Below are 26481 nucleotides of genomic sequence, written 5' to 3' on the forward strand. Positions count from 1 at the left end.
ACAAAGCTACAGACCGGCAGAGGGCGAAAACGACTCTCCACTGACCAGGATGACCGCCAACTCATTCGAATGTCACTCGGCGACCGTAGGATGACATCAAGTGACCTACAAAAAGAATGGCAAACGGCAGCTGGGGTGAAGTGCACGGCGAGGACGGTTTGAAACAGGCTCCTAGGGGCAGGGCTGAAGTCGTGCAAAGCTAGAAAAAAGCCCTTCATCAATGAGAAGCAAAGAAGAGCCAGGCTGAGGTTTGCAAAAGACCATAAGGATTGGACCGTAGAGGACTGGAGTAAGGTCATCTTCTCTGATGAGTTCAATTTTCAGCTTTGCCCAACACCTGGTCGTCTAATGGTTAGACGGAGACCTGGAGAGGCCTACAAGCCACAGTGTCTCGCACCCACTGTGAAATGTGGTGGAGGATCAGTGATGATCTGGGGGTGCTTCAGCAAGGCTGGAATCAGGCAGATTTGTCTTTGTGAAGGACACATGAATAAAGTACAAGGTTGTCCTGGAAGAAAACTTGCTTCCTTCTGCTCTGACAATGTTCCCCAACTCTGAGGATTGGTTTTTCCAGCAGGACAATGCTCCATGCCACACAGCTAGGTCAATCAAGGTGTGGATGGAGGACCACCAGATCAAGACCCTGTCATGGCCAGCCCAATCTCTAGACCTGAACCCCACTGAAAACCTCTGGAATGTGATCAAGAGGAAGATGGATGGTCACAAGCCATCAAACAAAGCCGAGCTGCTTGAATTTTTGCGCAGGAGTGGCAAAGTCACCCAACATCAATGTGAGAGCATGCCAAGACGCATGAAAGCTGTGATTGAAAATCAGGGTTATTCCACAAAATATTGATTTCTGAACTCTTCCTAAGTTAAAACATTAGTATTGTGTTGTTTAAAAATGAATCTGAACTTATTTTCTTTGCATTATTCGAGGTCTGACAACACTGCAACTTTTTTGTTATTTTGACCAGTTGTCATTTTCTGCAAATAAATGCTCTAAATGACAATATTTTTATTTGGAATTTGGGAGAAATGTTGTCAGTAGTTTATAGAATAAAACAAAAATATTAAATTTTACCCAAACACATACCTATAAATAGTAAAACCAGAGAAACTGATAATTTTGCAGTGGTCTCTTAATTTTTTCCAGAGCTGTATATATACACACACACAAATTGCAAAAAAAAAAATGTGTTAATGCAGCAGCTAGGGTTGAACCCATCGCCACAAAAGAAAGGAAATGTGGTGTTGATGTTTTAACCCTAACTCACCATTCCCACCCCCACACAAGCAGCCAAAGCAACCAGACAACACAAGCAACTACGGACTGTCGTAATCAGGTAACAAATAGAACAAAACTGTACTTACATGCACTTTTGATTCCAATGCAAGTATGTAAATAACTTACATTTGCACTGTTGCCATTTTGTAGCACTTCAAAGCATTCAGTATAATCATATAGGTTGGCTGGCAGGGAGCCTGCAGGGTTTAAAAGGGTCATTCCACCAGATATATTGTTGCCTCAATGGCTGCATCCTTCTTGGGACATTCCTACCCTTTTATCGCTTTTTCCTAAATACTGGTTGTGTGCCTTTACCTTTACATTTGGTGTCGGGGCACAGAGCTCAATCCCTAATGTATAATGCACAATACAGTAGCCTATATTATGAACATGAGAGAAATGTATATACAGTATATTACAATTGAGGGCAAATGTTTAACATATTGCTTATTATTTACTAAAATTAGAACTTTTTAAAAGTGACTCTTAAATTTAAATCAACTATTAAACTGCAAGAACAAATTGACTGTACTGCAGTTGCGATTCTTGACTTGCATTTTTTTTTTTTTTTTTTTTTTTTTTTTAACATGAGGAAATCAGTAAGTACAAATAAAATACGCCAGTGTCCTGACAGTATTTGCGCTAAACGATGATGACTGTACAGTAGTATAAACTGAATTTCATGCGGTTTTGTATATTTGTATTTTCCATGGTTTTGTTTTTATCCTGGATAATGTACATTATATTTTATTTAGAGAGCATTCATTTAAAGCACATAGCTATTTATTTTACGTTATTTTCCCTCAGGATATTCATTTTAAAAAAATGTTTTTGAATCGGGCAGTTTTAAAGTGTGAAAGTGTAGCAGCTGGGTTTTGGATTTTTATCTATTTATTTATTTTTAATGTACGGTTCTTGCATAACAGCAGAATAAATAGGTGTTTGGAATAGTATTCTCTCTCAGAACAGTCATTTTATTAAAACGCTAAAACAAAATCCACGTCGGGTATACAAATCTCGGAAAACGGGTATCCAAATCTCAGAAAATACGTAAGGCACCGACATGAAACCCCCCACGTTTACAAGCTGATCTAAACATTACAATCGGTATGTAATTCTGACAAACACAGCCAAAGTTACTCAGGTGCAACGTTAGGGGTTTAACATTGAGCGCCCAACTCAACCCTAACTATTTGTTATAATATAAATAAAGACACACAATACAAAGAAAATGTGTGTCTTATTTCTCCAGAGACAATTTAAAAATTCAAGTTTATACTCTAACAATAAGACCAATTCATATTTTTGCATTTTCTGAATATATTTTACACATTGTCCTGCCAGACCTAGAGAGCAGTCTTTGAAAAAAAAAAAAGAGGGCAGCCATCATAGTTGTGTTGTTTTATTGTTCATTGTTGTTGTTATATAAAGTGTTTTTATCGGGAAGAGTTGCGCGTTATTGGAGTGCTGTTCCTGGAGTGTTGTCACGGTCACCAGCAGTAGGGTCTGCACGAGCAGAGCCAGAGGATTAGTACAGCCTGTTTGTGAATAAACAGCATTCTAGACTTTAAATCCTGTGTGTGTCTCATTCCTGGGTATAACCCAGCAATTGTGCTTTTAAAGCATCCTGTTTCTCTACAGTAATATATAAATATATATTACAGTATAGTGTAAGTATATCTATACCAGTATCATTGTGTATGATAACAGTTAGAAGATGAGGTTTCAAACAGAGCACATACTGTATTTGCAAAACATCAGCACTTCCCATAGGACTAGAGAAATGGGAATAATGCACTCAGTCTAGAAGCAATAATTTCAGGTTTATCTACTATATACACTGAGCATCAAAAGAAACGTATCACTTATATTTGGATAAAATTCACTAGATGTAATCAAAAATGACAAACTCTGTTTTACAGCAGGTGCAGTGACTTTTTATTGTACTGATTAAGACGACATCTGTCGATCATGGGCAGGTGTTGTGACTCTTGGTCTCCCAGTTCGTGACCTGTCAGAGTGTGTCTGGTTATACCATCACGCCAGGTTTGAAATTGCTGGCTGTGAGCACCCAAGACAGCGAGCCACAGTACACTGCCTTAGTCCTGCCTTCAACATGCTCTTTACACGGATGTGACATTGTTTTTTTTTCTGTGATTTTCTTTATTGCTTTTATTCAAGCTTGCAATTCAACAGCTGAAATCACTCCATAGCCAGTGCCCAATCAACAGTCTCACTAATTAGGTGATTAAGTGCATATGCTCCAGTCATAGTCACTGAAGCGTGTCATGGTCAAGGATGAATGATCGAGTGATTAAAAAGAAACAAAAAACACATTTATACACATCATTTATACACCTTATTTGTTTTCAAAAATAAATGTGTTTTAACAGTGATAAGTTTCTTTTGATGCTCGGTATATTAACTTATTATGCCCCACGTTTTAACTGAAATTAAGACACTTACAATTTGGATGAACCAAACTCACTTGCAGTTCAAATGAAACTGTAACTTTTCAAAGGGCAGTTATGGACAAACCTAGTTTGAAATATGGTTAACCAGGGTGCATATAACACATGTAAACGACTCTTCACTATGACGCTTCCTCTCCTGAGGAGACTGACTAAGCTTTCCAAAGCTAAGTGATGAAAACATGTTTTTTCCAGTTTATATACCTGGGGACCTGACTGGGTATTCGTATAGCCGGTATGCTGTTAAATACGTCAGTAGCCGATAACGATTAGTTGTTAACCCATTCAAAACTGATACAGTACAGTTTTGTAACCTGCTAATTCATCATCATCAAACTCAAATGGTTTATTCAAATCTTTTCAAAACTGACTGTCGAGAGTAAGAGTTGCTGTTGCACTTTTAACATGTGTAGGGCGGTGCTGTGTTAATAACTATTGTGTTAATTCATTCTAGTATTCATAATTAATATTAGAGCATCTGCTGTATTTTTACCATATGTAGGAGTGTTTTGTTAACTTAGTTTGTCGGTTAGTTTATTATTATAGTTTATTACCACATGGTTGCTTATTGCTTTTCTCTTACTTATTATGTTAATTTCATACGTTGATGCACATGCATCATTATATAAGTAATAAATACATTTGTATTTATTGAATCCTATAGTGATCAGCCTTGGCATGTTGTGTCTGGTGGTCAACCTTAGAGAACACTTCGATAAGAGAACCCTTCGCTAGCTTCTCAGGGGGTGTTCTCTTAGCCAGTGACTGCTGTGTATGAGAAAATTAGTACATTAAATCAAGGCAATTCCTTGTTTAAATTAGTTTATTATTGATTTTACAGTGCAGCAGATTAATACAAAACATATGTTGCAAAATGAATGCAAAACAAAAAAAAAAAAACTAGAGAAAATCAAAATTAATACGGTCATTGGCATCACAACACGATCACTTTGCAAATAAGGAATAACCAGAATTATGGACTGATTTGTATGCATCATGAACAACCATGTGTGTGGGTTACTATTGCTTTATTCACATTCTTTTGATAAGATTCTGCAAAATGCTTTTGAAAGCATGACAAACAACATTGGGCATATTCATACTGCATTACCAGTATACAGACTTTGGTTTTAGAAATGTATTGTACTGGTATGTTTAATACCAGCATGTCAAGGGAGTTCCCCTTTAACCCACTCAGCAGTGATCTTTCGAAAACAGAGTTAATTCCAAAAACTGCAAAGATTTTTTTTAAGAGTGGAGCAATTACAGCCCCAGGTCTATTTGGATAAGTCTCGGCCAGCTTTGCACATCTGAACACTGCAATTTGTGCCCATTCTTCTTTGCAAAATTGCTCAAGCTCCGTCAAGTTGGATGGGGACCTTTGGTGAACAGCAATTTAACTCTTTCCACATATTCTCAATTAGACTGAGGTCCGGGTTTTGACTGGGCCACTCCAGGACATTGACCTTTTCGTTTTTAAGCCACTCTAATGTGGCTTTGGCTGAATGTTTGGGGTCATTGTCCTGCTGGAAGATGAATCTTCTCCCAAGTCCCAGGTCTCTTGCAGACTTCAGCAGGTTTTACTCCAGGATTTCTCTGTACTTTGCTGCATCCATTTTGCCCTCTATCTTCACAAGCTTTCCAGGCCCTGACGCAGAGAAGCATCCCTATAGCATGATGCTGCCACCACCATGCTTCACGGTAGGAACGGTGTTCTCAGGATCATGTGTTGTGTTAGGCTTGTGCCAGAAATCGCTATTTTGGTCTCATCAGACCATAGAATCTTCTTCCACTTGGTCTCAGAGTCTACCACATGCCTTCTGGCAAACTAGCAGAGATTTGATGCGAGTTTATTTCAGCAATGGCTTTCTTTTTGCCACTCTCTAAAAGGCCAGTTTTGTGAAGCACCCGGACTATTGCTGCCGCATGCACAGTGTCTCCCAGCTCAACTGTGGAATACTAACTCCTTTAGAGTTGCCATAGGCCTGTTGGTGGCCTCCCTGACTAGTGCCCTTCGCACAGAGTTGATCAGGCTGTTGATTGTGGCCTGGGGAATGTTGTCCCACTCCTCTTCAATGGCTGCGCGAAGTTGACGGAGATTGGCGGGAACTGGAACGAGGTTGGAGGCGGATTATGATAGAGAAATGAACATTCAATTCTCTGGCAACAGCTCTGGTGGACATTCCTGCAGTCAGCATGCCAATTGCACGCTCCCTCAAAACTTGAGACATCTGTGGCATTGTGTTGTGTGACAAAACTGCACATTTTAGAGTGGCCTTTTATTGTCCCCAGCACAAGGTGCACCTGTGTAATGATCATGCTGTTTAATCAGCTTCTTGATATGCCACACCTGTCAGGTGGATGGATTATCTTGGCAAAGGAGAAATGCTCACTAACAGGAATGTAAACAAATTTAAAAGTACAACCAAGTATCCTTGTTTTGAATTATTTACAGGTTATTCAATAAAAAATGTAACTTGACTTGGATTCATCTGATGTCAGCACTTGATAGTTAGTTGTAATTAGTAATGTTAAACTATTGTAATGTTGGAGTGTATTTTCTATTTTGGCCAGGTTACAATAAATTTACACTAAGATTATTTTATAAATATTATTTGTTAGAATTAAACAGATGTAGAATATTTAGGTTGCTATATGATATGTCTTATTTTATTCTGAATACACGACAGCAAAACTTATTTGGTAGTTTGCGCAATATTATGCTACTGTTGCTTTAATTAGAAGAGACGGGCGCGTTCTGTATTTTAATTGAGTAAACAAAAGAAAAAAACTTGTACCTAAGAAAATAGGGTACTGAGGGAAGAAATCTCGACTTGGACACTGTTTGAACACTTTGTGAACCCGGCTAAACTTTAGCGGCTTACACTGTTATGCCGTTTGCTTAATGCCCACATATTTGCCTTTTAGTCTTGGTAGCGTAGCGTATCCAATGTTCGGGTAATCGAATCCACAAAAAGGTTGCACCCTGTGTATTCAAATAGGAAACTATTCAAAATTCCCACCCTAATCCTAATTATAATTATAAACACTATTAAAACAATATTCATAATACAAAATAATAGCAATCCTATTTAGAGCGTTGTTGCTTGTGTAGCCTATCAAGTCAGCGCCAATCTTGCCGAGTGATACTAGCGAGTCCTGGAAAGATTGTGAATGGCATTTTTGACCTGAACGCATCGGATCCCAAAATCAAAAAAATCAGACAATTCGATCGCGTACCTGGGTATCCATCGGGACATCTTACTGTGAGGCAGGATATGATGTAAACGAAATGTTGAATTCACAACAACTAAAGCTGCTGTTTTATCTGCTAGTCTGGGAAACTGACGCCAAACAAGGCTAAATGTTACAATTTTTTTCTGTGTCATAATGAAGCCTCCACTCTAAATGTTCGTCTTCATTTTTTTCATAATTACATTCTTTGATTTATTGATTTCAGCTCTTTCCTTTTGGCTTATTGGTTGCTTAGTTGTAGAAAACTCGATTTGTAAAAGATCTGCCGCGTGAACGAGTACCAACACAGCACTTCGGTACTTAGTCTAAGATACAACAAATATGACGCGCGGCGAGAAAGTTATGTTTTTTTTAAAAATGGTTTGTAAATTAATTTTCAGCTTTTTGACACACTGGCCCATTTTCCTGGATTCATAAAACGGAAGCCATATGCACGATATATATTATACTAGTTAAATGTGGCAAAAACTCCCAATTAAATCGATTTAGATTCCATGTTGTAACACAATAAAATGTGGAAAAGTCCAAGGGGGGGGGGGTGTATACTTTTGAGAGCCACTGTATGGCATTTGTCTACGTCACCACGTACATGAAGAATTTTGTTTTTCTCCGTTTTTCAAAACATGTTCTCACCATGTTGGGGGTGGGCACTTTAGCACACACACTACCTACCACTGAACTGTTTTCTCCACCACATGTGGTATATGTATTACCCTCCTGAGCTGGAATGACCCAGTGTTGAACTATAAGCTAATAAAAACGTAGAAGCACAAATCAGGCCTAAGGCATACATTTCTTCAGCTTCACAGTATAATGCATCTCCAATAAATCCAAAGAGTCAATAAGACCTCTTGTAATTACCCAATCAACAGCAATATCCCAAAGGTGCCAGTACATCATCTTATCTACAGAAGATCTTACAATAGTGCAAGTTATTGATCTCACTGGCTCTCTTTCACAGAGCTCAGCAAATACTAAGAAACAATTCAAATAAACAACTTTATACAGAGGACTCCAATGCCACAATGCAAAAAACAAAAAAGCCAAGCAAAAACAATACAAAAAACTAAATAAATACGTAAATGTTATTAGAATATTAGGAGGTCAGTGCAGTATACTTTTAAACACAAACCAGATGTGTAATGTCAAAACAATGATATTGTTTAGTTGTATTTTTTTAAGATTTGCTTTACTGAGCAGAGCATTTTCTTAATTGAATTTCACAAATATCTGGTTGTTAACGAAAATGTTAACATCCTGTATTAAAACCAGCATACTTTCCTACATGCACATAGCAAAACAAATAAATAAATAAAATAAAAATTGCTGTATTTAATTGGACAAAGCTTGTACATACCTGGTTTTGCATGAAGCACAACTTTTCCGCCAGATTGCCATGCAGGATATCTGGAGTTTTCTCCCAGCTCTTCACTGCCTCCAAACTCTACAATGTCCACGTGGCTCAGTGGTACACTCCACTTCAGCAAGTACTTCTGACCAGACAGAACAATACCACTTCCTTCACAGGTAGACCTACAAATACACATCATCCACAGAAAACATTAGGTTATTATCATGACCCTGGATCCCTGAAATAGAAATGTAACCATTACCTAATGGGATATATCTCATAGCACAAGTTACCCAAGCACTTATATCAAAGCTGTTCCTTTAAGATCCCCCTATGTGTCAGATGTTGTCTCCGCCCCTAGGAGATAAATATGAGTAGCCATAAGGCTCGGCGCCATTTTCTCTTTCAGCCTGCTGTGTTGTAGTCCACCATAGTAAACCAGTCGCCTGACCTGACTGACTGCAATCGTTGTTGCATTGTCAGCATCTTGAAACTTCACACTCTCAAGTACAAGTTGAGATGTCTGAGGTCAAGGATTGGTCCGAGACCGACATCCCGTTTTTACACCAGGAGTAAAACCCTTCTCCTTCATTGAGAGGATGAACAATTGCAGGCCTGTTTTTGCAGGAAGGCCGATACCTCCCGAGACACTAAAATACTGTCTTGAGGTTTCATGACCATTGCTACGATCATGCCCTGAAAAGTAGGAGGGCCAAAATGAAATCTGCAGAGTAACCAGCCTTGATGTGGTAAGCACCCAGATGTCTAAGGTGCAAGATCGCCAACAGTCCAAATGGGCCTGATAAAATAGGCCCTAGACCCATGGCAGCAAAACCTAGGACTGCTGGCTCGCAGGGACTTGCACCTGCGGCTGCTGCTTGGGAGCAGAATGCCAGTAATTGCGGTGACCTCCGTGCTGCACACCCTGAAAGTGGTTCTGCGCATTAAGGGGTTGTATGAGTCTGTGTCTGCTGACTGACTGAAGGTGCCTGTATCGCTATTGCTTTGCCGGCTTATAGGCTGGAACTTCTGCTTGGGGAGAAGGCGTTGTCAAATTCCTGGAATTTTAGAGAGTTTTAGCCTCTCATCCAAATATATAACCAGTTTTACGGGTGCATCAAGCAATGACACCTTGTACTTGTCAGGCACTTGGGCCTGAGAAAACCAGAGCCGCCTTCCACCATCGTGGCCATGCTCCTGCCCATTGTACTTAGACAACTGGAGCAGGTGGTTATTGTCTAAGCTCAAACCAACCAGTGGGGCAAGAGCCTGTGTTTAGTGGACAGAGCTTGCAACAGCTTGGACTGGTATTTTATTGGTATTTTACTGTAGCTACCCAGGCGTGTGCAAAATGCTAATGCCTTCTTGCAGCACTGTTTGTTGGGACATCAGATGTCCCTTTGCAGCATGGTCAGATTGAGCATCTGCACCAGAGATGCAATGAAAGCTTCAACAAGCGGAAACTGGGCAAGGTTCAGTTTATCTGTGTTGTGCACCCTATATAGGCTGTCCAAAGACCTTGAGACAGCAGGGCCGTCGCTGGATGTGCCCAAAATGATTGCATCTTGAGGGACAAAGCATCCTCCTGCTCCGGCTGTGGATTATAGGCAGTGGTGTCTGAACCCTAGGGACTGAGAAGACGGGGCGGGGGGGGGATAAAAAGGGATAGCTTCAAAAAGCTTCACCACTTGCCCCGCAACCCAGTCAGTATTGCCAGAATGCCTGCTATGGCATTCTGGCAATACTGACTGGGTTGCGGGGCAAGTGGTGAAGCTTTTTGAAACCCAGGCATGTTGCATGGCTGAAAAAACAGTTCAGCCGTGCAATGTGTGCACACAGGAGCAGACAGTAAGCTGACTGGTGTGGAAAACTGTTGTGTACACAGAGTACACATAAATAGAGCACTGGTAGCGGTCTTGGTGTCAAAACCGGACTGAACTGGGTCACTGGTACAGATTCTGGCATTAACCAGATGACTGGTACCAACCTTGGTACCAATAAAAGTAACTGGTACCTACTTTGGTACCGACCAGGCCACTGGTACAAGCTCTGGTACGACCAGGTGACTGGTAGCGAGTGGTACCGGCTGTGGTACCAACCAGGTCACTGGTACAGCCTCTGGTTCTGAATGGTATCGGCTCTGGTACCAACCAGATCATTGGTACCAGCTCTGGTACCGATCATGTGACTGGTACCGGTTCTGGTTCCAACTAGGTCATTGGTACAGTCTCTGGTACCGACCAAGGCACAGGCTCCGATACTGATTGGTACTGGCTTTGGTACTGATTGGTATCGGCAGAGCAAGTCACTGGTAGGACTGGTACCAGGACAAGTGGCGTGCAGGTAAAGACCTACAAAAATCACTGGCAAACTGCAAGCATGCACTGCAAAACAGACAAGGCCAGCAGTTGCCTGCTAACTAGAAAAAATCTAGTAGCCTTCGTGTCAGTGCCGCAAAGAAAACACAGCAACGACAGAGACACTCTGAATATTCTCTGGTCGAGAGTGCAGTGTAGCTAAAAAGCCATTAACACTGGCAATTTCTCTATAGCGTGAAAAGCTGACTGTAAAAAAAAACAGATGGCTAGCGCAGTATACTGTCTGTGTATAGAGGCGGACTCAGGAGAGACAGCCTACACGCACTGGGTTTCTGAAAGAAAAACAGAAAATAATTAGACAGATTATATATATATATATATATATATATATATATATATATATATATATATATATATATATATATATATATATATATATATATATATATATATATATATATATATATACATACATACATACATACATACATACACACACACACACACACACACTGCCTTGCAAAAGTATTCAGACCCCTGACATTGAACTGAAGATATTTCAGTTTTTTATTTTTCTTAAAAATATTTCCCAACATAAAACCAATGTCACCTTGCAATAATTGATTTTGAGTTTAAATGTTTTAAAATAAAATATCGAACAGAACGAAATTTCAATGTACCATTTGTAATTCAGTAATATGAGAGAATTGGTCAGGGGTCTGAATACTTTTGCAAGGCACCATATATATATCTATATAAAAAATGAACTTTAATATCAGTTCATGAAGCAAGGGAGAGAGCGTAAAGTTGGGTGCAACAAGGTACTGAATCCCATGAAAGGGGCAGGGAGAGACGCAGGCTTCACATAGGACAAACCACCGTGGAGGGGACTTAAATCACAACCTAAGGAAAAATAAGACAGAGCTCACTCCTTCCTCAGGCAGGCTGAAAAATGTCAGAATATGGCATAGAGCCTTATGCGTCACTCGTATTTAGCTCCTGGGGGGCGGAGGCGACGTCTGACGCATACAGGTAATTTGGGCTATAAGAGATATATCACATGTTAATTACAACAATTATAAAATTTCAACTTGAAGGTACAAGAACATTCAAATGTTTTGGTCAAACAACTGCAGAAATAAATGAATAATATCTTTCAAACTGTTTGAGTCAATATTTTGTACAATACATTTGGAATGCTTCTTTGTCAGATTCATACCTGACGTTAACGGTGGCACACATCAACACATCATTTAGCAAGAACAGCCGGCGTTCTTTGGCTTTAATAAATTCTCCCTTCTCACTGTAAACAGTTTCCACCATGTCGTCAGAACATATGAGGTATCTACTCCCACTACTTAGCAGCTGGAAAAAAAAAAAAATGAAGTAGGGCTCAATATAATACAGGCTGCACATGTATTTCTGCTTGTGATATGAACACCTTTAATACTACATGTCTTTCAGCAGGTTACCATCTTAAGAATTAGCATTTAAAAACTTACATGACTAAAAAAGTGCATGACTAATACTGCTTGGGTTCTGCTGTATATAAAATATTTAAACACACACACACACAAATCTTCGGTTTAGGGTACATTTGGCTACCACAATCTTTCGATAGTACAAGGGTCGCGGGGATGTCTGAAGGGGTCACAAAGGATTTGGTAGATTCAACTTTATTTATTTTATTTTTTTTATTAACTTTATTTTTTGTATTACTTTTATGCACATTGACTTACAAGAACAGCACACCCTCCCTATAATACTATTAAATTAGTATGTTCTACTTTCTTCTACTTCCTTCATATCTGTGGGTTCCGCCTATACCAGAAGTTACAGTTACAGATACAGTATGCCGCTGTTTTTGCAGGTTACACGCTAAACTGTGAAGGGTCGGTCTTTAGAATTAAGTATGGTAATTATGTGATCCATTCCTTGACATTTCTCACTGATCATTCTGGTAACTATAAAAGAGAGGATCAATCAATGAAGCAAAGAAGAGTTCATCTCATATGAAAACGTAAATCTAAGTGGTTATTTTACAAAGACAAGTTTTTTTGTGGATGAGTTTCAGTAACAGCTAACTACATTATGTAATAGGGATCTTTTTAAAAAAAAAAAAAAAAAAAAAAACCTGCTTCTTTGACAGCCAGTGAGAAATGTGAACATGGAAGTCGTGTGTCAAAAACAAAGTCAGAAATGACGAAAAATATACCGAGCATGTCCGTGGCAAGAGTTATCAGTGTCTGTGGCAGTGAAACATCTAACAAGCATGCACGGAACTGTATATAATATCCGTTTTGTTTGTCCGTGGCCAAGACATTTTTTTTCTTTAATGTCTGCCACCACTGGACACGGTGCTGACCCCAGAGCTGGGGATTACAAAGCCTATGTTGGATGCGTGACTAACCCGTAACCGCAGTGTGTTCTTTGTGGTGAAATACTTGCTCAGGAAAGTATGAAGCATTCAAAAATGTGCCGTCATTTAGAAACCAAGCATCCCAACCTGAAGGACAAACCAATTGTTTTTTTTCACTTATAGCGCCATGCGTTGCTGGGACCATAATGCTGGGACCTGATTCCGCAAGTAAATTACAAGTTATACCCCTTTCAAAAGCTTCAGTTGCACGGCACATTCATGAAATGGCTGCTGACATTCATTCACAGCTTTACATGAAAGTGAAAAACAGTGACTTATTTGCAATCAAACTCATTGAATCAACTGATGTGTTAGGGGCTGCACAGCTCTTAGCTTTTGCAAGATACATTTGCGATGGATCCGTGCAGGAGGATGTACTGTTTTGTCATCCACTTTCAGGTTCAGCTACAAGGGAAACTATTCATGACACTTGTTCTGAGGCAGTTAAAGATGCTGGGCTGGACTGGGAGTTATTATTAGGGTATGTACTGATGGTTCCATAGCTATGTTGAAGATAAAGGACATCACACACTTGTAGATTTAGCATGCAATACCCTGAAGCTCACCTTTTCCAAAACAATTACAGAGCTCCCTTCCTATAACGTGGATCTCCGGGTGGGTGGGGGGTCTGGGTGCCGCTGCAGGACATATAACACTCACCTGACTAAAATACAAAATAAAATAATTCCCTCTCTAATGCAAATATAGTGAAGCAAAAATTTAACTTTCTGTGAATTAACCATGCATGAAGCACCATGTAATCAATCAATCAAAAAAAAAAAAAAAAAAAAAAGGTTTGGCTAAACAGTGGTTGGGAGTTCGGTCTGAAGCAACAGACAAGCAAACAGAGTGCGAGAAGGAGAACGGGTCCGGCGAGGGAAAGACGGAATGGGCGCGTGTCTCCCGGAGAAAGCCACAGCTCCTCTCGCAGCAAAAAAAGTAAATACATTAGGAAAGAATCACGTAATGGGCCTATTATTTATTTAGTTATAAAACAAATGCTGAATAAGATGTTTGTGTTATAAAGTGTCAGCACAGCTTTTCTTCAGATCAGATACTGTATCAAAAGGAAGAGACAGAGACAGAGTTGTTTATAGTTTGAACACCTGTACTGTATTTACTGTTGAAATATTACGTGAATTACTAGTACAGGGAATTGGGGGGTGTAACAGGGAGAGATCTGTGCTGACTCTGCTGGCGTGTTCACGGGCTGCAGGAAGAGGGCGGCAGTCGCCCAACAGCCGCCTGTGAGTCATGGCAATGACACGGGGAGGTGGGAAAGGGTGTGTGTGGACTTTCCCCCTCTCTGAATGGCTGGGAGGCGGGTCTTGGGTGATTGTTGGTCCTATAAAATAACGCTCTGTTGTTTCCTCAGGTCTGCCCACTTAGACGCACCAAGAGTGCGGAAGCTTTGATTCAGGACCGGGAATCAGCCGGGAGAAAATAAATTCACAGCGAGAAAGAGAGAGAGCGGGGAACCCTTGGGCAGACCCCGGCGTATTGTAAAAGAGCAGGCTAGATAGCCGACAGAGTAGGACGGTGATCCGGGTCGTGCGGGTAGCGGCGACGGGATAACGCTGCCGAGTGCAGCACCTTTTATTTGTAGTTTTATTACTGTTTTATTTTCCCTTGTTCTTTTCGCCTTCTGTTTTCATTATTATTTCTTTGAGCACCTGCGAGTGCACTTGCTGTTCGTGTACCAGCTGTGGTATTTCCGTGGTGCTGTCTATCATCGTTGATAGGCAGCCCACGGTCAACAGTGCCCTCTGCCGGAGAGAAATAAGAACCGGTCTAAAATAAAACTGGGCACCTGTGTGGTGTTTCCAAATACACCTGTCTGTCTCCTGGTCAGTGAATTACCCACACCCCTTCCACAGGGGGACATGCTGTATCCGAGGCGCATTATAATTGAGAGTCTGATAGCAAGGGAGCACTGATATATTGTGTTTTTGCATTTCAGAAAATGTGTAGATTACTAAATTAGTCTTTGACTGGCAATGCAGCTTTAAAGGTGTTTATTTAAATGTTCTGAAATCAGACATTAGTTTAAATATATAGCCGTGTAGGTTAAAATTTGACATACATGGAAATTCCTCAGAAAAAGGGGGTCCCAGACTGAAAGTTTGAAAACCCCTGGACTAGTATAACTAGGCAGAAGGAAAACAATAGATGAGGCCAATGACAGTTTGAAGGAAACTTGGGAAGTGTATGTACACCCCCAGACTTAGAAACAGTATCCCTACTCTGGATGGGGGTGGAAGAGTGCCCAGGAAAAGACTGTTCATCAGTAGGAAAAACAAGCTAAAGAGACTGCACTTTGAAAAGCTCACTGTTAAGTCTCAACTGTAGAGACATAGAAATCAGGAGAACTGAGTGGGGTCATACAACAGCGTATATAAAATGACAAACAGAGGAATCAACCAACAAACACACAAATGTTTGAAAATATTAGTACAGTACAATGGAATCCATTTATTACACCCACCAAAGGGAAGAATTCAAATGCCCTTAACAGAGATCTGCTCCTGATAGTGTAAGTTTAAAAGTGTCAGAGTAACGTCTAAATGGCGAGGTGTACTTAAAATCTTTCAATGTGACCATCATAAACACACTTGTGTAGGTGAATTTTGGAAGTAGGTAAAGACTTTTGAAGGTGAGGGTAAAAATAAGAGAATAGACGAGAAATGAAAATAAAACTAAAACAGACTATTACTACTGTCATAACTTTAATAATCTAACCCCATGTGGTGAAATATAGAACATCAGTTCCATTTTATACAATTGTTTTAAAGTTATATAGTATATTTTCAAGGCTAGCATTGTCAGTTCTGCGCTTCTGCAAACAAAATGTGTAAGATTATGAGAGACATGTGCAAAATTAACTGCCCAGACTACAGACTGTCTGCTTTTAAATTTTCCTTCTATTAATGATTGAAGGAGGACAAAGAAAACAAAGCCAGGTCCTACTGCACATAAGCAGCAGCCAGCACAGGTGGATTACTGATAAATACAGATCTCCAGCCCTGGGAGATCATTGAGGTGTATCATTTATACAAAGTGTGACACAGAAAAAGCCTTCTTAATTATCTAGGAACATATCAAAATGATTCAGTAAAGTTCCAGCCCTATTTGAATCTCTAATATCTGTGCAGCACAGTACCTTGTTAAAATAGCGCTCATTCATGGCTTTCGCTATTTGTTTAATTTCACAGCGCTGGTCTGCCTCCCTCTTCCTCTCGTTTAGTTTCTCTGCTAATGTTTCAAGTTCCGTCAGAGCCATCTGTAGAGGTAGTCTGTCAGGGTGTCCTTTAGGGGTGTTTTTCAACATGTCCTAAACAAGAATACATGTATTTAGTTTGCCAGTGAAATGAGACAAGTAAAGACATTTCCTCATTTTCATGTTTTAAGCCATTGAATGTTTCAAATAAAAAATTTAAACGTTTTAAATAATTAGTATGGCTGGATAACACCACCTGGTGGCCAGATGTCTTTAGTGGTTTGCAAAATTCTTAAACATGTTTTGGAGTTCTATGAGCAAAGGTTGAATTTTTATTTGAAAAAATGTAATAAAATAAGTAAGAGTAAGTAATCCATGTTTTGCTTGTTTTCAATGTTTAAAATGTATAAAATTATAACCCTGTCCATCTGTTGCACCAGATGCACACTTTATCCTTGATTAGGGCAAGACATTGGTAAATTGGTAGTCCTGAGGGCCATGCTAAGGAATAATGGTATGAGTGTATGGATAATGATTCATTGTAAACAGCAAGCAGTTTGTGACACTAAGATCTTAGGCAAATTTAATTTGTTAGTTGAGATGTTCATAAATATGCATTACTAAACAGCATGGCACGTTGCGATAGCAAAATTTGTAAGTACCTGAAGAAGCAGGATAAACTGTGGGAAGCGCTGGATAGGTTTCATCATTAACCTGTACAGCGTACTGCGATCGCAGCTGGAAGCCTGGCAGTGCTGCAGAAATGAAAGCTTTTAGTTAATAAGATACTCCAGACTTTCAGTTAAGTAGAGGAAAAAACATGCTCTATAAATAAGTTTATTACAAAAATAAACATACATGGTAGCTCTGAATCAACCCACTTCATGCTGCTGCTTCAGTAGTAAAAACACTCACTAGCCTAACAGAAGGATATCATTTGACAAGTGGAGTTCTTGGCCAGCCTGGTCACCATGTAGCTACTGTTCACCTCCATGCACCTGCAGCAACACAGCTTTCACCAAATCATTGTGGGTGCCAGTGACTTTAATTTGACCATTTATTACAGTTTGGTTGATGGAGGACAGCAAAGCAGGAAATTACAATAATTATAAAATCAAGCAAGATTGGTCAAATTTTCAAAATTGTTACTCTGGACTTTAATGAAAAGACCTTTTACTATGTAGTTGTTTGGTTCTAGTTTAGTACATTTCACATTTTCAGCATAATACTCAATTAAAGACTGACCATAAACACTGAAAATATGGTCCTGTTCTGCATATCCAATTTTTTAAAAAAAAGTGTCTCGCCTACCTTCAAAAATTCAAGAAAAGCAGGCTTTGTTGCACACGTTTCCTTGACAAGCCCCATCGCTGTGCTGAAATTATTCACATACTCACTATATGCATCTAGCACCATGGATTTGGAAAACTTAAAAAAGAATAATAATAAATAAATCATTTTTACAAACCGTGGTTGTACTTATGTGGAAGATTAAAAAAAAGACGACAAGGAACCCAGTTTGTAATGTCAACAATGTCACAAGGTTGCAATGAAGTTTATCCCACCAATCATACTGCATGTAAATCTGCAGGTATACTGTATAACAGAACACAAGTTTAGCACCCCAGCTGTGAATGTATATGATGTATAGTACAGTTTATGCTTTTGGTAATTCTACATATATTTTTACATCAGGTACTTTTTTGGGGGTGGGAAATCAGGGTAACTGTTAAAGCTTTGACCCATAACCCCCAAATGACAGCTTTATCTTACACCACCCCACCCCATCACAAAACCCAAAACAAACAGACTAAAACGTTTATTCATAAGAGAGCTTCCTACTGTTGCAGGTCCAGTAACAAAACCTTAGTTAACAACAATGGGGAAAAAAAAATGTACAGGAAAAACAGAATGCTGATTCATATAAAATAATTCAGTGTCTGGAAGGGGGTTTCAAATATGTCCGTTTTTACACCTCAATCTTTTGTTTATACAGCTTCTGTTGCAGGGTGGTACCCAAGATGCTGACGACTTGTTATTCCTCTACACAGCTGCACACTCAAAAAGATGACATCACTGCTATTGGGAATGTATGGATGAAATTATAAAACGCAGTAGAAACATGCCTGGAACAATATTACACAATTAAGTTATGTAATTAGGGTCAATAAAAACAAACACAACAGTGTTAAAGTTCTACAGTATTTTATTTTGATACTGTACTTTAACAAGATGCAAGTTTCTTTAACAGAAAAAAAAATAAAATACTTACTGAAGCAACAAACACATCTCCTATCATTTCCGAACTGTCCCACTCAGCAACACGACTAGCTAGTGCAATCTGGAACAGAGAATGGCACTGAAGGATCTCCTTGACTCGGTAAAACATCATTTTAAATTTTCGATCACTTATCAACTTTGGATCCATTTCTGACAGCGGCTTTTCATATTGCTGTTGAGAAAAAGAGAAGCAAGAAACCAAAATATAACTGTTTATATAAAATAAAGAAATAAAAAAAACTTTGCAAACATTAATTTCTAAACGACCATTTGCTCTAAAGTCTAGTTTTCTAAGAAAGGAAATGTCTGTTCCGGAGGGCTAAAACACACAGTGTCTGCCCTGCAGCTGCAAGATTAGTCATCCTTTATCTTGCAAACTGCCATGACCAAGGTATGAAGGCTGCTTAGGCATTTTAACATTTAAACTCTCCTCACCTAACCTACAGTTGCAGGGGGAATACAGCTCAGCTCAGGAGGCCTACCTCATGCACTTTTTCTTAAAGAATAAGAAAGAAAGCTCTTCACACTGGACCAGTTGCATGAATTGAAAACAAAAAGAGCAATGAGCACAGCAGAAAATAAAGACATAAATGAGAGGATGACTCGTTCAGAGGTAAAGCTGTAGGTTTGTGCAGTATGAATAAAAGCACACTTAAAAATAACTGTATAATACCACCATACTAAAATAAAAAACTTGATTTAAATAAATACAAGCAATGAAAAGAATAAAAATCCTACCTCTAAAATGTATTTTAATGAATCCAAGTAGTTTTTTTCACTCTCGAGTATTGACCCAAGAATATACCTTCGAACAACCTGTTTTGAAACCAAGCATAATGTCTCTTACTAGTATTTTTTAGCATTCTACTTCATCACATATCAGGCATTGTTGGATTACCAGTTTGTTTACTTCGGTGCAGATTAAATCTTTTTTTGCATATGCAACATTTATGTTTTCCTGCAAAAATGTTACACCGTTTTCAATTTGGGCTTGTGAGGTAATAGATCTTATAAAGCTTTTATAAGACATACATTACTGTCATCATTAAAATATCAGTTATGACCAATACCAAAACAACCAGGACTATGTTTAAAAACATTTCTCTGTGTTACATGCAACACAGGTGAAGGAACCCTTCTTGTACACAGTGCAAGCTGTAAAATAGACAGATATACATACATACAGTGCCGTGAAAAAGTATGATTTTCTGCAATTTTTCACATTTTTCACATTAAATTTGGTCAGATCTTTTTGTGGGTTGTAGTAATATATAGAGGGAGTCAGAGAAAAAAAATGACACCAAAGTTTGGTGCATCTTTCATTTTTTTGGTGTGCAGGGTAATCAAACATGCAGTCTTCAGGTGTGAAAAAGTTATTGCCCCCGTAATTAACTCAACCCAATTAAAGGGATAATTAGGGTCAGCTGTGTGAATACTTTGGTTAACAATCAGGTCTAATTTGAGCCAGCCCTACCCTATATAAATCTGACTAACTTTGGTCCTTACCATCACAATGAAATTGTCAGCACATAGGTTCTAGAGGCACATCATGCCATGATCAAAAGAAATTCCTGAAGACCTCCGGAAAAAGTTGTTGATGCCTAGAAGTCTGGAAAGGGTTACAAAGCTATTTCTAAGGCTCCATATTGTCCAAGTTTGTGACAGTAGTGACTCTTCCCTGGATTGGCCATCCTGCCAAAATCTCTCCAAGAGCAAGGCATAAAATTGTCCAGGCAGTCACAAAGAACCCTAGAACAACATCCAGGGATCTGCAGGCCTCTCTTGTCTTGGCTAAGGTCAATGTTCATGACTCCACCATCAGAAAGACACTGGGCAAAAATACGATTCATGGCAGAGTGGCAAGGCAGAAACCACTGCTCACTAAGAAGAACATGAATGCTTGTCTCAAGTTTGCCAAAAAGCACCTGGATGATCCTCAAGAGTTCTGGAACAATGTTCTATGGACAGATGAGTTAAAATTGGAACTTTTTGGCCAACATGGGCCCCGTTATGTCTGGTGAAAACCAAACATGGCATTCCACAGTAAGAACCTCATACCAACAGTCAACCATGGTAGTGGTATTGTCATGATCTGGGGATGCTTTGCTGCATCAGGACCTGGATGTCTTGCCATCATTGAAGGAACCATGAATTCTGCTCTGTATCAGAGAATTCTACAGGATACTGTCAGGTACCGTCCGTGAGCTGGAGCTGAAGCTGAAGCGCAGCTGGGTCATGCAGCAAGACAATGATCCAAAACACACAAGCAAGTCTACATCAGAATGGTTGAAGAACAACAAATTTAAAGTTTTGGAATGGCCTAGTCAAAGTCCAGACCTAAACCCCATTGAGATGTTGTGGCAGGACCTGAAACGAGCAGTTTATGCTCGAAAACCCACAAATGTCAATGAGTAGAAGCAGTTCTGCATGAAGGAGTGGGCCAAAATTCCTCCACGGCGCTGTGAGAGACTGATCGATAACTACAGGAAGAGTTTGGTTGCAGTTTTTGCTGCTAAATGTGGAGTAACCAGTTACTGTGTCTAAGGGGACGATTACATTTCCACACGGGGACATTGGGTGTTGCATAACTTTCTTTAATAAATAAATGAAATAAGAATCAAAATTGTGTTATTTGTTCACTCAGGGTCCCTTTTATCAAATATTAGATTTTGGTTGAAGATCTGATAACATTTAGTGCCAAAAATATGCAAAAATGCAGAAAATCAGACAGGGGCAAACTCTTTCACTGTACTGTACATACATAGATATACACACACACTATGGGGAAATGCAGCTTGAAGAGGAATGTGTTGGTGGAGATGATCATCTTTCTGAGGCTGATGCACCACTAACAGATTGTACAGCGTGGCCAGCCATATTGTGTTTGTTTTTTTTTAACCAACCTGCTGCTGTGTCAATCCTTCTGGCATAGGCATCATCACAGGTTCAGTATTGAGACAATCAACTTCAATAAAAACACCTGGCTCCTCTTCAAGACAAACTGACTTTCGATCTAAAAGGATAATGATAAACACAGTTTAATCACATAGAAAAAAAAAAATCCAAAATGGACCCATAAATAAACTGCTGAGAGTACTTAAAACTAAATTAAACTTTTTTTATTTTTTTTTTTTGTGTGAATTCAAGAAATCCTCCCTAATATTTCCAAAATGTTTGAGTGACCAAAGCTACTGTACCAATAACGGTCCCTTTACCTTGAATAAAAGACTTTGTTTTTATAGACAAACGTCCTCTCTTCACAGCAGCTTTGGTTTTTTCAAGCCCATCTTTAGTTCCATCTTTTGCTGCTTTCATTAACTTTTGCATCTTTGAGAAAATACAGAAATATATATATTATTCATAGAAATTCTTATATACATTTTAAAATTAAACTCAACTGATGTTTTTGACTGGGAATTGAGGAAAATATATTTTGTTAAATATGAAAACTCATTAACCTGTCTATAGGGGGGGAATCTAATTCAAAGTTGAAGTGTCACACTATTGTATTAATTACATTTTAATTCACAACATTTTACAGGAAACATTTATAAAGCTTACAGTCTCAAGATGGTTACTACCAATATAACGTATGCATCAAAATGGGGAAAAAACAAAATCAAGGATGGCACTGTGAAATGTAAAATGAAAGCAAGTTCACTGGCACTTTTCACGTCAGTTTTACATTTCTAGAGCAGTATTTATGACAAAATGTTCAAAACCACTGCACAATTTAGAACTCGGTCTCTGCTTGCGAGAGGCCAAGGACTAAACTAAAAGCACAATGCTTGGAATGAATATTCATCCCCTGCAGGGGAATAATAAGCCCTTTCATTACATTTCAATTCCTTCCACCCCAAACAAAGCACTGTCTTTGGGAGCACAAAGACACTGCGTCTTGAAACAAATTAGGCTGCTGAATACTGCATGTGGAGGATTGAACGTAGCCTAGAGAAGAATTAACCACATTTGACAGAAGGCAATTTCACAGTAAGAAGCTTTACGTTAAGCAGGATGTTACAGATTCATGTGGGAGCAAAGGTCACCTGAGAGGTGAAAAGAAAATGATCATCAAGGTACTGGTATCACACACAACTGGGAAGAGTCAAGATGTGCTTGGCGTTAAATAGATAAAAATAAATCAATAAATAAAAAAACATATTAAAAAATGAAAATGCCCAGAGCCAGTGGACTGAAGAACTGTTGTATACAGAGTATATACAGTATCTGTAAGCTCTATATTGATCTATTAGTAAATGTGTTTATCTCACTTGTCTGGTAACGTTTGAATCGCCCAGTATAACAATGCATTTAATATTTCAATTGTATTAACATCCAAAATGCGTACTGTTCCTTTACTAATACATAGCATGTGCTTCTTTAACTGGTAAATGATAGTCTTTTATAGCCTACATTAAAACCTCCAAATCTTCTTCAACAAATCTAATCAGGTCATCTATCTCTAAAATGTAAGTTCACTAATTTACATTTTCCTAACAAAATAACAATTGTTGCGAAGCAAAATAACTTTTAAAATGTAATACTAAAGAATGTGGCTGGGAGACAAACATAAAACTAGGAAAAAGTAGGGCAACATTTTTATTTTATTTTAAAAAAAGTACATTATCCCATGCCACTCTCAAAATAAAAATTCTCTTTTGCAATAGCTAAAAATTGTGTTTCAAAAAGAACATACCCTGTCCTGGTAAAAATGACTTTAAATACCACAAACTTTGAAAGACAATAATTCTCATGACTGGCTTCCATAGGAACATATTTTGGTCTATGCTTATTATCCAGTTACCTTCTGCTCATGTTTCAGCCTACTCTGCTGAAATTCTACTGGGTTTGTCATGAGATCTCTCATCTTTTTTAAAAAAAAAAAAAGCAAGTGCAGTGTGAAGCCCAGCTGACAAACATACATTTGTTTGTAAACTGGAAGCATACATATAAAATTATAGGTAGAACTGTCATAATTTGAAATCTTAAGAGCAATGTCAGGGGCCACCCGTACAAAATCCTTTTTGTGAATGTGCACACTGATCTTACCCCAGCTGTCAATGATGATAGATATCTGCAAGCAGACTAAACTCATTGGGAAAGCAAGGAACTAAACAGTCAAATGTGTTTAGTTGGTACACTAGATATCTTATGCATCTTACGAGAGATCATTGTATTTTGTATTTTTTTTATATTTAAAAAAAGATACCAATTTAATAATGTTCAACTACTAGCAGTGAATAATATACAGAATATGCTATTTTTTCTTTATTATTATTATACTGTATAATTCATTAAAACATTATTACATACATGCATTTTGTGTTTTTGAGATTTGCCTCGGAGGAAAGTATTTGGAATCCCATTGTCGCTTTTGCTCTCTGTATCACTTTGTTCACCGTAGCTTTCAAATTCACTGGAGCTCCAGCCGTTCTCCAGGGAACTGTTTCCACCTTCTTCTCCAAGTTCTACATCATCGTAAATCATTTCATCTGGCTCTGGAAGTAAAATGAGCCCACATTACAGTAGAACTCATTCATGCTTACAATAAGTTAGCTTTGTTTTGCAAATCCAAGACCCAAAATATTTTCATAACAGACCTGTTGTAGAATCCGAGTTTTCTCTCTGCACATCATAAATAACTTCATCCAGGTCTTTCAGAAGTATTACGCCTGAGACAGACATGCGGGGTACGGCACCGCTGGGTATTTTCACGGTGCGATACCGTTACTCTGCACCCAGACACACAGGAGCGGTATGCACTACACGACTGGCTTTTCTTACAATATACAAAAATGGAATGGTACAGTACAGTAGATGTCAGTACCACACCGTAGGCTAGGCACTCGAATATAATTTACATATATTGCCAAAGAAAGTAGGATGCAGGCAATTAAAAAAAAAAAAAAAAAAAAAAACACCACACAACCTGTATGGACATAATTTCAATATTTTATTTAATCTACAAAACGGTATCTTAAAAGTCTACTGGAAACTGTCAATACGTAATTTCAATATGTCAACATAACTTTACTCGTTCTATAGGGTGTGATGCAAAACTTCTGGACATAGCTGTAATGCCCCCCATATAATCTACCAAGTTGTTTTTCTGTCATCTACATGTAGGTATATGAAATGAGCGATCGATCAACTTAGCAAAGAAACATACAATACATTGCTGACAGCAAGTGGCTTACTACTAAAGTGTTAGAAAATATATCCTTTTACAGCCAGTTATTTAATAAAAATAGTAGTGAACTACACAAATAATAAAAAAGGCAGGCTTATCGGGGGCGATGTATAAAATACTGACTTGCCTGTCCTTGTAGGTGCTTGGACACCTCCACAGACAACAGTTTCATTCATGATTTCATGTCAGCATTTGGTTAATCCATTGTCGGTACTACGCGGTAATCAGAAAAAAAAAAAAAAAAAAAAAAAAAAAAAACATTGCGCGGCCATGACGAGTCGCAGTGGTGCCCTCATCGCCATAGTCCCGCGCTGATCTGATCCAACACCATATGAAAGCAATGGCAGCGATACAGGTGGCAAAATGTCTCGCGTGCCGCGCTGCGCCTGGCTGTCTAGGGCTTTACACATATTTCTATTGCTGATTCCAGCCGCCAGGAATCAAGATGGAGTGTAATTATGTTGTAATTAAGCAATAATGAAAAAAGAAAAAAAAAAACTGCTGATTGTATTCTCCAAAGAGGCTGTTTTTTGTTTCATACCATAATTCTGTGTTTGTGGTGGCTGGATTGATAAATATAGTACTGTCAATTTAACTATAGTTACGTATTTGTTCAACACTCTGTAAAAACAGTTTTCCACCTACTCTCCATCCAAGCTGTATTTGCAGGATCAGCAACCCATCCTGCCAAGGCATCAGCCATTTTCACTCCTGGTCGATCTTCACTGCAATTAATGAAAAACAAAGCAAACAACTTGTACAGTGACCACTTCCTTCACATGCATTTAACGGCTGATGTAAGGATAGGCGCAATGCAAACAATTGCGGCTGCAAAATCCAAGTTACCAAGCGGCCAGGCAATTATTTTGCACTGAGGCCTACGTAAGCTTAAAAGCAATGCAAATTACTGAGCATTTATGAATAATGAGCTGCAATCATGATAATGAGGGTTGCTATGAGCACCGCCTGTACATTGGGCTAGTATTTAGCGGCCGCACTTACAGCCCACAGTTAAGGGGGAGTTAGGAGCACACAGAGCATGAAAATCTAACCAAAGAAAAGAATATGTCAGAGGAAGGGCATGGGAAATAAAATATGTTTTCTGTGGAGGAGCTGTCCTTATGGCTGAGGTCACTAAACATGAAATTGAGTTATTTGGAAAAGCCTCAGCCAACATCAGTTATGCTGTCCTCTAGTGGTGAAAGTCAATGCTGTCGGTGTTACCAGGAGAACAGTCAAAAGGTGGCACGACCTGCGGTGGCAAACAAAAGCAAAACTCATCATAGCTCATCAAATCATAGCTGACACCACTGGAGAGGCAAGCGGAGAGGACAATCCATCCCAAACAAAGTGACCCTGGGCTTGAACATGTGGGGTCTTCTCCATCTTGCGCTTCTCCTCCAAAGGTTTTCCTGCTTGTCCTCAACAATAGCCAATCGTCGCTGCATCAGGAAATGTACCACAGCAGTCAACCTGAGGCCAATGACAGGTCTCTGAAGGTGTGTGGTTTTATACAGCTCTTAATTACTACAATGGTTTGCATCTTGTCAGAAGAGGTGCAATGTTTTTGGAGGGTCAACAATCGTCCAAGAGCAAAGTAAAATCCTTACATCTCATTAGAATGTTTGCGCGCACTTAGTCTTCGAGATCCCTGCCCAATTCCATGCTCTTTTCTTCATTTGAATACAATTC

The 26481-nt window shown here is 39.0% G+C and overlaps 2 protein-coding genes across 2 annotated transcripts in view; both read right to left on the reverse strand.

Annotated features, from left to right (window-relative positions):
- The window catches only part of LOC121315915 (rho guanine nucleotide exchange factor 10-like), a 61922-nt gene extending 36411 nt beyond the window's left edge, over positions 1-25511 (reverse strand). The window contains exons 1-11 of the mRNA XM_041250522.1: positions 25435-25511; positions 23913-24097; positions 21815-21926; positions 21503-21612; positions 19338-19415; positions 18592-18771; positions 17631-17747; positions 16982-17074; positions 16263-16433; positions 11903-12048; positions 8372-8547 (exon numbers count right to left, since the gene is read on the reverse strand). Coding sequence (XP_041106456.1) covers positions 8372-8547; positions 11903-12048; positions 16263-16433; positions 16982-17074; positions 17631-17747; positions 18592-18771; positions 19338-19415; positions 21503-21612; positions 21815-21926; positions 23913-24097; positions 25435-25492 — 1426 coding nt within the window. The 5' untranslated portion in view covers positions 25493-25511. The remainder of the gene's footprint in view (positions 1-8371; positions 8548-11902; positions 12049-16262; positions 16434-16981; positions 17075-17630; positions 17748-18591; positions 18772-19337; positions 19416-21502; positions 21613-21814; positions 21927-23912; positions 24098-25434) is intronic.
- Positions 25512-25981: 470 nt separating this feature from the next.
- Positions 25982-26481, reverse strand: part of LOC121316408 (rho guanine nucleotide exchange factor 10-like) — a 33794-nt gene continuing 33294 nt past the window's right edge. The window contains exon 6 of the mRNA XM_041251480.1: positions 25982-26041. Within this exon, the coding sequence (XP_041107414.1) occupies positions 25982-26041 (60 nt within the window). The remainder of the gene's footprint in view (positions 26042-26481) is intronic.

The sequence above is a fragment of the Polyodon spathula genome, chromosome 5, assembly GCF_017654505.1.
Source record: "Polyodon spathula isolate WHYD16114869_AA chromosome 5, ASM1765450v1, whole genome shotgun sequence".
Classification (NCBI taxonomy): domain Eukaryota; kingdom Metazoa; phylum Chordata; class Actinopteri; order Acipenseriformes; family Polyodontidae; genus Polyodon; species Polyodon spathula.